General features: G+C 45.0%; 1 protein-coding gene across 1 annotated transcript in view; it reads left to right on the forward strand.

Annotated features, from left to right (window-relative positions):
- Positions 1-12,191, forward strand: part of cacna1ib (calcium voltage-gated channel subunit alpha1 Ib) — a 110,984-nt gene that overhangs the window by 44,742 nt on the left and 54,051 nt on the right. Inside the window, exons 14-17 of the mRNA XM_081380547.1 lie at positions 179-284; positions 1,525-1,652; positions 5,571-6,047; positions 8,148-8,248. Coding sequence (XP_081236673.1) covers positions 179-284; positions 1,525-1,652; positions 5,571-6,047; positions 8,148-8,248 — 812 coding nt within the window. The remainder of the gene's footprint in view (positions 1-178; positions 285-1,524; positions 1,653-5,570; positions 6,048-8,147; positions 8,249-12,191) is intronic.

Below are 12,191 nucleotides of genomic sequence, written 5' to 3' on the forward strand. Positions count from 1 at the left end.
TGTGTGTGTGTGTGTGTGTGTGTGTGTGTGTGTGTGTGTGTGTGTGTGTGTGTGTGTGTGTGCATTTTCAGTACTTTTCGACAGATCAGGGTTAACCGTTAGGTTCTTCAGAAAAGGTTTTGGGACTCTGGGATATAAAAACTTCCTAATGAAGATCTGAAATATGTCTGTCTTTCAGGGTGATGCCAATCACTCGTTCTCTGATGATGATGATGATGATGAAGATGAAGAGGGATCTTCTGCTAAAGGAAGTCAACAGCACAAAGACTCACTCACGTTATCCGGTACGATCAAACTCAATATTAAACCAATCAACAAAATGAAACTGCTGTAGGATCTAAAAATGCTTGTCGGTTTCACAAAAAGAACAGCATGTAACAGTGAATTTTAAGTAGAAAGACTGAAATAGTATTTTCTTGTGAAACACACTAATCTTTTATTTACAGGATATATTTTCCTCAATGCCACGTTTAATTAGAATGCCAGGAATCGGGTCTAAAGGTTGTACTTTAGTACAGATGAAGTCTATGAAACATCGATAAACATTGGATTTTGTGTGGCTTAAGACATGAAGACGGTTCAATCAATTTAATAGACTGAACTCTATCTATGTGTCTGTGTCTGTTATTATTTATGATGATGGTGATTTGCACTCATAACTCACCTTTATTTATATAGTGCTCTTTACAATACTGAGTGTTTCAAAGCATCTTTACAGAGATAACAGGAGAATAATGCAACAAAGTTTGTTTCCAGAAGAAAATAGCATCAGTCCAGCTTAAGTACGTTCAGTGATGTTTCATTTCTGTTGTAAAAAAGTTATTAATTTAGTATCTATACAGATATATATATCGTCCAGCTCAGTTCAGTTCTCAGATAATGGTGTCAGTGCAGGCAGATCAATAATATTGTTGAATATTAAATTAAATATAAACCTGTGCACAATCATGTAAGGCCAGTCCGATCGCAGTTTGGTGTTTTCAGAGAATATTTGTGTCTCCAGGAAACACACACTCGGTCAGTGATGTTATTGGTTAATCCTGTTTGGCACTCTTGATGTACTGAAGTTATTCTGTGGCTGTAAAGGGCGAGAGACATTAGTACCTTCAGAGTGTGTGTTAATGGCCAGATTTGCTCATGGCTCGGGCTGACTCCCGTTTCTCTCCTCCAGAAAAGCCTCTCTCTCTCTCTCTCTCTCTCTCTCTCTCTCTCTCTCTCTCTCTCTCTCTCTCTCTCTCTCTCTCTCATTTATATAAAGAAAACAAAAAAAAAAACACCTTTGTACATTAGTACCAACATTCAGACGAGATAAGGATGATTCTGACTGTAGTTGTGTCCACTGGCTGACTCTCGTAGTTTGTGGCAGGCTGTCACATATTTTGCTGCTGTTGTGATTGAGCTGCAGTTCTCTCCCAGAATATGCTTTAATTTTTCTGAATTTGGTAGTGCCATAAAATTTGGTTCTAGTTGTTGGAATCTAGTGAAATAGTCTGATCACTCTCTCTCTCACTCTCTCTCCTCCAGAAAAGCCTCTCACTGCGAATGGGCATCTGGATCTGGAGCCGCTGGCCGAGGAGAAAACCAGGAGCAGTTTCTCAGAGGAAAACCACCGGAGGAGGACAATCTGCCTGGGCAGGAGATCCTCATCTCTAGTCAGTCAATGCCTGAGGGTCATTCGTTGTGTGTGTGTGTGTGTGTGTGTGTGTGTGTGTGTGTGTGTGTGTGTGTGTGTGTGTGTGTGTGTGTGTGTGATTGAGTGTGAGAGTAGGTGTGTGCGTGTGTGTATGTGTGTGTGTGTGTGGATGTTATGAGTCAAGGAAACATTTGTGCAAATAAATGTTATTAGAGATTCCCTCGAGCAGAGACTTGTGTGTGTGTGTGTGAGAGTGTGTGAGAATGAGTGAGTGAGTGTATGTGAGTGCACGTGTGTGCATGAGAGTGAGTGTGAGTGTGAGTGTGTGTGTGTGTGTGTGTGTGTGTGTGTGTGTGTGTGTGTGTGTGTGTGTGTGGATGTTATGAGTCAAGGAAACATTAGTGCAGATAAATGTTATTAAAGAATCCCTCAAGCAGAGACTCATCTGTGTACGTGTATGTGTGTTTGCGAGAGACTAAAATTCTCTTGATAATGTGTGTTGGACGCTCAGCCAAGGCTTTTGGGGTTTCCATAGCAACCCCTCTTTTAATTGAGGCAGCCGTGCGTATCGAGGGAGAGAGAGACGAGCGAGCGAGCTTGGGTTAAATATAGTGTGTTGAGCTGTTGTTCCTGAAGTCACGTGCCGTCGGGAGATTGTGGTGGGAAAGAGTCTGTGGGAATTTGTAAAAAATCTGTAAAAAACCCAGGCAGAAAATCATACAGATGCATGTGTGCTCAATAAAAATGTTTCACTCTACCTGAATCACTCATCTTGATGGTGTCTGAACTATCTCACGTTAATGACGTTAGATGTGAACGCTGATGCTTCATCACCTGACGCGCGTGAGCCGGACTGTGTGTGTGTGTGAGGTCAACATTAGAGATTAGCGGCGGGGAACACAAGTTTCTATGGCAACTGCTTTAACCACTCGTGCTGCTAAAAATGAGCGAATGCAGTCCGCAAGATCAGAAACATGTCGACTGCAATTACCACACACACACACACACACACACACACACACACACACACACACACGACTGCGTAAAGTTAACTCATCTTCAGTGTTTAAACAGCTTGTGTCATTAGGAGTCAAATGTTTCTTCAGATTCCTTCCTCTCTCTGTAGCGCCACAACCGCAGTTCACATAGATAGAGGTGAATGGATGGATTAATGGATTGACAGAAAGATAGATATATGGATGGATAGATAGAGAGATAGATAGATAGATAGATAGATAGATAGATAGATAGATAGATAGACAGATAGACAGAGAGACAGATAGACAGAGATAGATAGATAGATAGATAGATAGATAGATAGATAGATAGATAGATAGATAGATAGATAGATAGATAGATAGATAGATAGATAGATAGATAGATAGATAGATAGATAGATAGATAGATAGATAGACATAAACTGGAATATGGATAGTTTTTGTAGTGTTGAGCTGTAGATAGCTACACCACCTCACAAAGTCCTCAATCAGGGTTCGAAACTCCCACTCATCTCCATTCTTAATACACCCCACGATTGCAGTGTCATCAGAATGCTTCTGCACGTGACACTATTCCGAGTTATACTTAAAATCTGAGGTGTACAGGGTGAACAAGACCGGGGAGAGCACTGTGGTGCTCCTGTGCTGCTGGCTACCCTCTCAGAGGTGCCGTCTCTCAGTCCAACGTCCTGAGGTCTCTCAGTAAGATAGTCCACACTCATCCCGTCAGTTCCTCTTTCAGTAGAGGGGGCAGGCAATCAAACCTATTAAAGAAGTTATTAAACTGGTTGGCCCTCTCCACATCCCCCTCCACGAGGATCCCACGCTTCAAGCTACAGCCTGTGATGGTCTTCATGCCCTCCACATCTCCCTCATGCTGTTTTGCTGTATCTTTAGCCTCTTTCAGCTGGAATTTGAGCTCCCTTTGTATGCATCTTAACTGATCCTGGTCACCAATCATAAAAGCCCTCTTCTTCTGGTTGAGAAGGTCTTTGATGATCCAGGGTTTATTGTTGGCAAAGCAGCGTACAGATCTAGTGGGAACAACAATGTCCATACAGAAGTTCATGTAGTCAGTTGTACATCTAGTGACAGGGCTGGACTGGGACAAAAAATCGGCCCGGGCATTTTGGCCCAGACCGGCCCACTATATGATCATAAACACCACCCATCTTTGCACGCCCTTAATTATATGCATACCAACTCCTATTCATTAAAACCACTAATGCCATGTAATGAGTGAGTATAGGAACGAGTGAGAGTTAACAGATGAAATAAGTCAAAATTTGATATTTATTAATACAGTTGAACTATACTCTACAGTGATGAATCCTGAAACAAGCTATAAGCTGCATTGGCATAGCAATACAAGTGTTTCTCACAGGATTTTTGTTAAAACTATGGTGGTGTGACCTCGGTCCTTCTAGGGGGGTTCGGGGGGCATGCCCCCCCGTGAGAAAATGTTGCATTTTAATGTTAAATTCATCAATCTGGTGCACTTTGAGAGTTCAAAATTAAAAGCTCCAACCCATATTCAGCAAATTAAACAAAGAAAAATTCAAACCTCTTTTAGTTACAGTGTCTATTTACATTACACCTACTACATAATAATAGTTATAATATTAATCCAATGACAGTAATAGCCATATTTTGTAAAACAAATGCACTAAAAAATAAAGGAAACTTTCATAATTAGTGTTGTACCAATTTCTATACTTGAAAGAGATAAGCATATGATCTTTTATTTTAACGCAAACTGCATCAAGCTTTTATTTTGGCGGAAAACATGGTTTACAAACGCCTCTCAGTGATTTCTAGTGAATTGCGGTAATCGTCAACTATGCAGATGTGGAAATAATCTGTAACTGGGTTATGGGTTCCTACACTCATGACAGAGCCTAAGTGTTTTGAAAGTAGTTCTGCTTACCGCAGGCTCTAACCTTTCTCGTCTCTCTCCTGATCCTCCTCACTATCCTCATCATCACAGGAGCTGATGAACGCCAGAAAACATATATTTTGACACAGTTTACAGTGTCTGCTTTAAGGGCCTGGTTCTATTTTTTCACGCTATTTTTCTGCACATTCCTTGCGTTTCTTCTCCATCTCGCTGACTATTTTGACAGATACACACTGACACTGCTGCACGCTCGCTCACTCGTTTAAAGTTGTGATTGGGCCAGCCCAGTGTCAATCAAGAAAAGAGCCAATGGGCCGCTGATCTACGTGTTTCATGGGCTGGTCTGTCAGAAAAAAAAAACTAACACTGACTTTTTTTTTGACCAATGCATTACACCGGCACAAACCCAGCGCCGCCAATTAAGCAAAACAAAACAAAATGAATGGGCCGCCGATGTACAAATTTTATGGGCCGTTAAAAATAAATAAATAATAAAAATAATAAAAAGTAGGTATGAGTATGAGATGTATCGGCCCAAAAAGCACGTCGGCCCACCGGGAAAATGCCCGGTATGCCCAATGGCCAGTCCAGCCATGTCTAGCGATACCCTCAACGTCCTCCCCATACGCCTCCTGCAGCATTCCCCAGTCAGTACACTGGAAACAGTCCCGCAGGGCCTCCTCCGCCCCAGGAGACCACTTTCTGAAGGAACTTTGGGCTTATAGTGAGGCTGGAGCAGAACCAGATTGTGGTCTGATCTCCCCAGTGGCGGCAAAGAAATGGTAGTGTATGCATCCTTAACATTAGCAGACAGTAGATCAATAGTTCTGTTTCCTCTGGTGGAACAGTCAACAGACTGGCAGAAAGCAAGGATGTAAACACAAACTGCGATGGTGTGTGAAAACTTTTTAGGCATGTAGTAAGGACCCCCTTTACGCTTCCCGCTAGCCTTCGTGTCTCTGTCTGTGATAGACAGATGTCATTAGGAATCAATTTTTCCAGATATTTTTCAAATGAATGTGTTTTCTTCCCCTCTCTGTAGCGCCATAGCCGCAGTTCCCAGTACCACCACTGGGGGCGTCCTCCCGCTCACCCGTCCTGGAGCCGCCGGTGCAGCTGGAACAGTGGAGGCCTGAGGGCCGGGGGGGGCATCGGGGGCAGTTTGCGTTCGCGCAGTGTTCACTCTCACCCCGCGGAGCACGAGTCTCTCCTGCCCCCCCCACCCTCCCTGTCCCGCCGGGCCCGCCTCTCTCTCTCTCTCTCGCTCGAGCTGCCCGAGGTCCTGCAGCGCCCCCCTCTGGCCCGGATGAAGAGCGAGGTCCTGCAGCGCCCCCCTCTGGCCCGGATGAAGAGCGAGGTCCTGCAGCGCCCCCCTCTGGCCCGGATGAAGAGCGAGTCTGTTGAACACCAGGACTGTAATGGGAAGACCCCGGGCCCTCAGGGGCCACTGCTGGGAGAGGTTTATCCACAGCTCAACGCACGCAAGGACAAGAACAACCTGGAGGAAGACACTGACTATGTGAGTGTAGATGGATATACAAACTGACAGATGGATGGATGAGTGGATGGATAGGTAGGTAGGTAGATGGATTGACAGACAGATAAATGAATAGGTAGGTAGATGGATGGATGGGTTGACAGATAAACAGATGGATAGATAGATGTATATACGGATAGAGAGGTAGATGGACAGATGACAGATAAATAAAAGAGATATATAGAAAGATAGACAGACGATAGATCTGTATAGATAGATAAACTGAAAGACGGGTAGATGGTCAGATATGTAGATGGATAGATGGATTGATACCTAGATAGGTAGATGGACAGATGGATTGAACGACATACAGATGAATTGACAGATGCATAGGTTGATGGATTGGTTAACAGGTGGATAGATGGATGGATGGATGAATGGATAGGTAGAGGGATTGGCAGACAGACAGATGGTTGGATAGGTGGATAGATAGGTGGATGGATGGATGGATATGTTAGGTAGATAGGTAGATGGATGGATGGATAGGTTAGGTAGATAGGTCGATGGATGGATGGATAGGTGGATAGGTGGATGGATGGACAGGTAGATGGATAGGTGGATTTATAGGTGGATGGATGGATGGATGGATGATAGATAGGTTAGGTTAGGTAGAAAGGTAGATGATAGGTCGATGGATGGATGGATGGATGGATGGATGGATGGATGGATGGATGGATGCATAGGTGGATAGGTAGATGGATAGGTGGATGTATGGATGGATAGATAGGTTAGGTAGAAAGGTAGATGGATGGATGGATGGATGGATGATAGGTGCATAGGTGGATAGGTAGATGGATAGGTGAATTTATAGGTGTATGGATGGATGGATGGATGATAGATAGGTTAGGTTAGGTAGAAAGGTAGATGATGGATGGATGGATGGATGGATGGATGGATGCATAGGTGGATAGGTAGATGGATAGATGGATGGATGGATAGATAGGTTAGGTAGAAAGGTAGATGATGGATGATGGATGGATGGATGGATGGATAGGTGGATAGGTGGATGTATAGGTGTATGGATGGATGGATGGATGATAGATAGGTTAGGTTAGGTAGAAAGGTAGATGATGGATGGATGCATAGGTGGATAGGTAGATGGATAGGTGGATGGATGGATAGATAGGTTAGGTAGAAAGGTAGATGGATGGATGGACTCACACAGACAGACATACACAGATGTACATAGAGAAACTGACAGATGAAAGGATAGACTGATGAATGGATGTATGGATAGACTGATAGATGTAGGGATGTAAGGATAGACTGATAGATGTAGGGATGAAAGGATAGACTGATAGATGTAGGGATGAAAGGATAGACTGATAGATGGAGGGATGTAAGGATAGACTGATAGATGGAGGGATGAAAGGATAGACTGATAGATGGAGGGATGTAAGGATAGACTGATAGATGGAGGGATGTAAGGATAGACTGATAGATGTAGGGATGTAAGGATAGACTGATAGATGGAGGGATGAAAGGATAGACTGATAGATGGAGGGATGTAAGGATAGACTGATAGATGGAGGGATGCACTTCTCTCAGCTCTGCTGTTGAATCCATTATGCTAAATTCAGACGATTGTCCCTGAGAAGCAGAAAAAGTGGAATGAAGTCCTGATATTCTCTGAGCCGGACGCTCTCACAGTTTTAAAAGTTCTTGAGCGAGGCCGTCCTTTCACTGAAGTGATTTAAAAACGCTTCGTGAGTCAGTTTGAGCGTATCATTAGAAGAGAGCGGGAATCATCCCGTCTGACAGAGGACTGAGGAGAAACTCGGCTCATTTCAGCTTTTAATAAACGTCTCATCAGTGAACTCCAGCAGCGGCTGATGTGGAGAATAAACAACATGTAGAAGCTCATTATGAACAGTGACAGCAAACACAACAGCCCAACTCCTCTGGGCACAACTGTCCGATCGCATGAATGTGGACGCCGTACGGATGTATTAATCCTCAAATATTACTCCGTTTATTGGAAATGTCTCCCAGGGAAATTGAAACTGTTATTCAAAATTAATTGGAAAGAGTTACCTTCATCTCAGATAACCAGAGTGGTGTGTGTGTGTGTGTGATACGCAGAGCCTGTGTTTCCGTATCCAGAAGATGATGGAGGTTTATCGTCCAGACTGGTGTGAGAAGAGAGAGGATTGGTCCATTTACTTATTTTCCCCCCATAACAAGTACGTATTTACTGAAAGACTCTCATTCTGCTCAAATCTGTCCAGTCGCTCTGAGTGAGTGATGAGAGGAACTGTACTTCACTACTGTACTGATGTATTATTTTGGGGAATCTGTACTCCAGTTCTGTTAAAACTGAATACTTGTACCTTTACTCAGTTACACTTTACAGGGGGGAAATCATACCTTTAACTCCAGTAGAATTTCACGTAGACTTTAAAGTACACGTCTTAAATCATTCTCAATTATTTTAGAAACAAATAGTATTTTATGTATCGTAATGCGATTTTGAAAGACGCCGGTTAGTAAATGATGACAGAATGAACTAGTCCTTTCAGACACAGACTTTGAACTACAGACTCTCCGATCTGATCAGATTACTTGTAATGGAGTAAAATGTTTGGTTTTTGGATATTACACCCCTGATGTTTTCTAAATCAGTGTGACACTTGATCTGAACTAGTGAATGTAGTCATTAGCTGTGTGTCGCGTCTAAACACCTGTCAGACGTCTCTGTGCTCACTGTGAAACACCAGCGCTCCTGTCCTGTCCTGTCCTGTCCTGTCTGGTTTGGTCTGGTCCAGTTGGAGGTTATATTGAGCCATCAGGGGTGAACCTCATCACAGCTTCAGGCCACGTCTACATTAATCCGGATACATTTGAAAACAGCGTTTTCGTTTAAAAAACACTCTCCGTCCACACTAGCGTTTCAGGCGTTTCCCGACGTCTCAGTGTGGATGAGAAACTTCTGGAAAACGCCTGAAAACACTAAATTCACCTTCACGGCTCATGCGTAAACCCTCACACAAGCGCACTGAGATGATGCAGACGGAGAAATAAATAATACATTTATTGCGCAAATCTTCTGACGGGATCATTTTATTTAGCAGAATATCTCCTCACTCACTGATGGTCCAGGTCGCTCTCACTCACCATTATATGTTTGGTCTAAAACGCTAAACCTGTTCTCATGTTTCACTGCAGCAAACGTGAGTACATTCTGTCATGTTTGCAGGACTGTGATGTGAAGAGTGTGTGAAGTGACATATTTCATCAACAGTGTGAAAGAGAACAGCTCATAACAGGCACAATACCGCTATAAACATCAATATCTATGGGTAGAATATGTGTCACATGACTAAACTTTCGTCATCCGTTATAAACACCTGTGTTTTGACAGTCCACACTACAACACGAAAACACTGATTTCAGATTGATACACTTTGGAGAGCGTTTTCAAAAAGCTCAGTTCCCTTTCAAGGGAACTCGCGTTGCGTCGAGTTTGACGCTGTGGGAACGCTTTGCGTGATGATGTCTTGAAGCACATGTAAAATCAGTCCAATGGCGTGGCGGAGCGTCAGATGCGGGTGACGTCACGTACCAGGAAACTATAAAGCCTGCTTGAAAACAGAGAGCGACAGCTTCTGTGTCTTCAGTAGCGCTTTATGTGAAATCTTGTCTCTGTCTATTTATTGTTGTCTGTCACATTATGCAATCCAGCGATCAGTTCAGAATGTGTGTGCATCCCTGCCCGCGTTTTTATTACGGGTAGGGACACTCACGTTCTGTGTATTGTTTGTTTGGGAGAGGAGCATGCCCAGTCAGCACTCAAGGGTGCTGGCTTGTGTGCATTGTGAGGCGCTGTCCATGCGCTCGCTCCGATCCCGGCTGAGTTTCTTCCGGGAAGCTCGCGCTCCCCAGGGCTCGGGTCCCGCTGCTGCCGAGGCACAGCGGCGATCTCAGTCCTGGGGTTCGCAAATGGATCTATCAGCGGGGTCTGAGACGGGCTCTGCCTTATCTCAGCCCTTGCCTGATAGACCCGGTGTTTCTCATCAGGGTGCGGAAGCACGCGCGGCGGTTTCTTCCCCCCTGATGGTTACACAAACACTGCAATTGTCCAGTTCTGAGGAACTGGATGTTGTTAATGTTGAAGAATTGCTGGATGTAGTGACAATAGCAGTCGATAGACTATGTATACATACATAGTTGTGTGGCAATCTTATAAACAGGACGTTCGTTCAAATAAATAAATAAATAATAAACTTGACGAACGCTTCCTGCCCTCACGTGCACAATCACAACGCCGAAATCTGCCGTTTTTTCCCGATCTCCATACTGAGGTGTCGAGATCGTGGGAGAAACCAGTGTCATATAGAGTGTTTAATTCCACATATATCTGATTATTCCTCTATTTTCTGGTTAAAGAGACATGGTTATGAGGAGATGCCAAAGGTGGGAGAGACGCTCGCGAGCTATCTCTCTCTAGCAACAGCATCGTCCCTAAGTGTTTCGGCATTGCCTAAATAAGCCCCTCAGAGTGACATAAAAAAAAAAAATATATATATATATCTCTGGTGGGCAAGGCTTATTCCGCGTGTGTTTATACACGATGTCTTTGTCATTTATGCTAACCCTGCCACTTTGTGTGTTTCGGGGCGCAGTGGTCTCCGGCGAGCACATATCTCAGGGTCCACCCGGAAACGTAGTGGTCCTGGGATGCTTGCCCCCTCCGAGGAGGGTCCTAGAGCAGTCAGTTCAGTCGTTCCCTGCCGGTTCGCCATACAGGGCACTGAATTGGTCGCTCGAGTAACATCTACACCAGTCTTGAGAGGCTGGTTCTCTTGGTAAATTTTTTGTCCTGATGCTCGAGGGCTCAGGACAATGAGGGTAGTCCCCCCCCCCCCGAAGTGCAGCGGTCAACACCTCTTTTCACGGTGCCCGTCTCTCTTCGGTACCCTTAGGGGACCGTTCTGCCAACCCTGCCACCTCTGGTGTTTCAGGGCGCAGCGGTCTCCGGCGAGCACATATCTCAAGGTCCACCCGGAAACGTAGTGGCCTCGGGATGCCCGCCCCCTCTGAGGAGGGTGCTAGAGCAGTCTGTTTGGTCGTTCCCTGCCGGTGCGCCGTTACAGGGCGACGAACCGACTGCTCAACAGCAGGAGAAAAATACGGTGCCGTCTCTCTTCGGTGCCCTCAGGGGACCGTTCTGCCAACCCTGCCGCCTCCGGTGTTACAGGGCGCAGCGGTCTCCGGCGAGCACATATCTCAAGGTCCACCTGGAAACGTAGTGGCCTCGGGATGCCCGCCCCCTCTGAGGAGGGTGCTAGAGCAGTCTGTTTGGTCGTTCCCTGCCGGTGCGCCGTTACAGGGCGACGAACCGACTACTCAACAGCAACAAAATCCAGAAACCAGTCTCGAGAGACTGGTACCTCTAGTAGAATCTTTGACAGCATGGAAGCTACTGTCAAATGTTTCTCGTTGGGTCCTGCAGACCGTGGAAAAAGGGTATTAGATACAATTCTGGTAACGCCCACCGCGGTTTATGGGGATCCTGCCCACAGTGGTGGGCCCCGAGCAGGTTCTGGTTATGGAACAGGAAGTGAACACTCTGTTAGAGAAAGGGGCCATAGAATATGTACCTCCCTCCAACAGGGAAACCGGGTTTTACAGCCGGTATTTCATAGTTCCGAAAAAGGACGGGGGATTGCGTCCCATTTTAGATCTTCGAGTTCTGAACGAGTCAGTCATGCAGCTCAAGTTCAAAATGTTAACATTGAGACAGATCGTGCCACAGATCAGGTCCGAGGACTGGTTTGTCACGATAGACCTCAAGGACGCATATTTCCATATTTCCATCCGTCCGTGTCATTGGAAGTTCCTGAGGTTTGCTTTCGGGGGCAAAGCATACCAATATCGAGTTCTTCCATTCGGCCTGGCTTTATCACCCCGCACTTTCACCAAATGCGTGGATGCAGCTCTGGCTCCCCTGCGCCTTCAGGGTATTCGCATCATGAACTACATCGACGATTGGTTGATTTTAGCTCAGTCGCATCAGTTGGCGGTTCAACATCGAGATGTTGTTCTCGCCCATATGAAAGAGTTGGGGTTACGGCTGAACGGCAAGAAGAGTGTGCTTCTCTATTTTTGAGGACCACTTTTTTAGGC

Source organism: Scardinius erythrophthalmus, assembly GCF_964197995.2.
Source record: "Scardinius erythrophthalmus genome assembly, chromosome: 12".
In the NCBI taxonomy this organism is placed as follows: Eukaryota; Metazoa; Chordata; class Actinopteri; order Cypriniformes; family Leuciscidae; genus Scardinius; species Scardinius erythrophthalmus.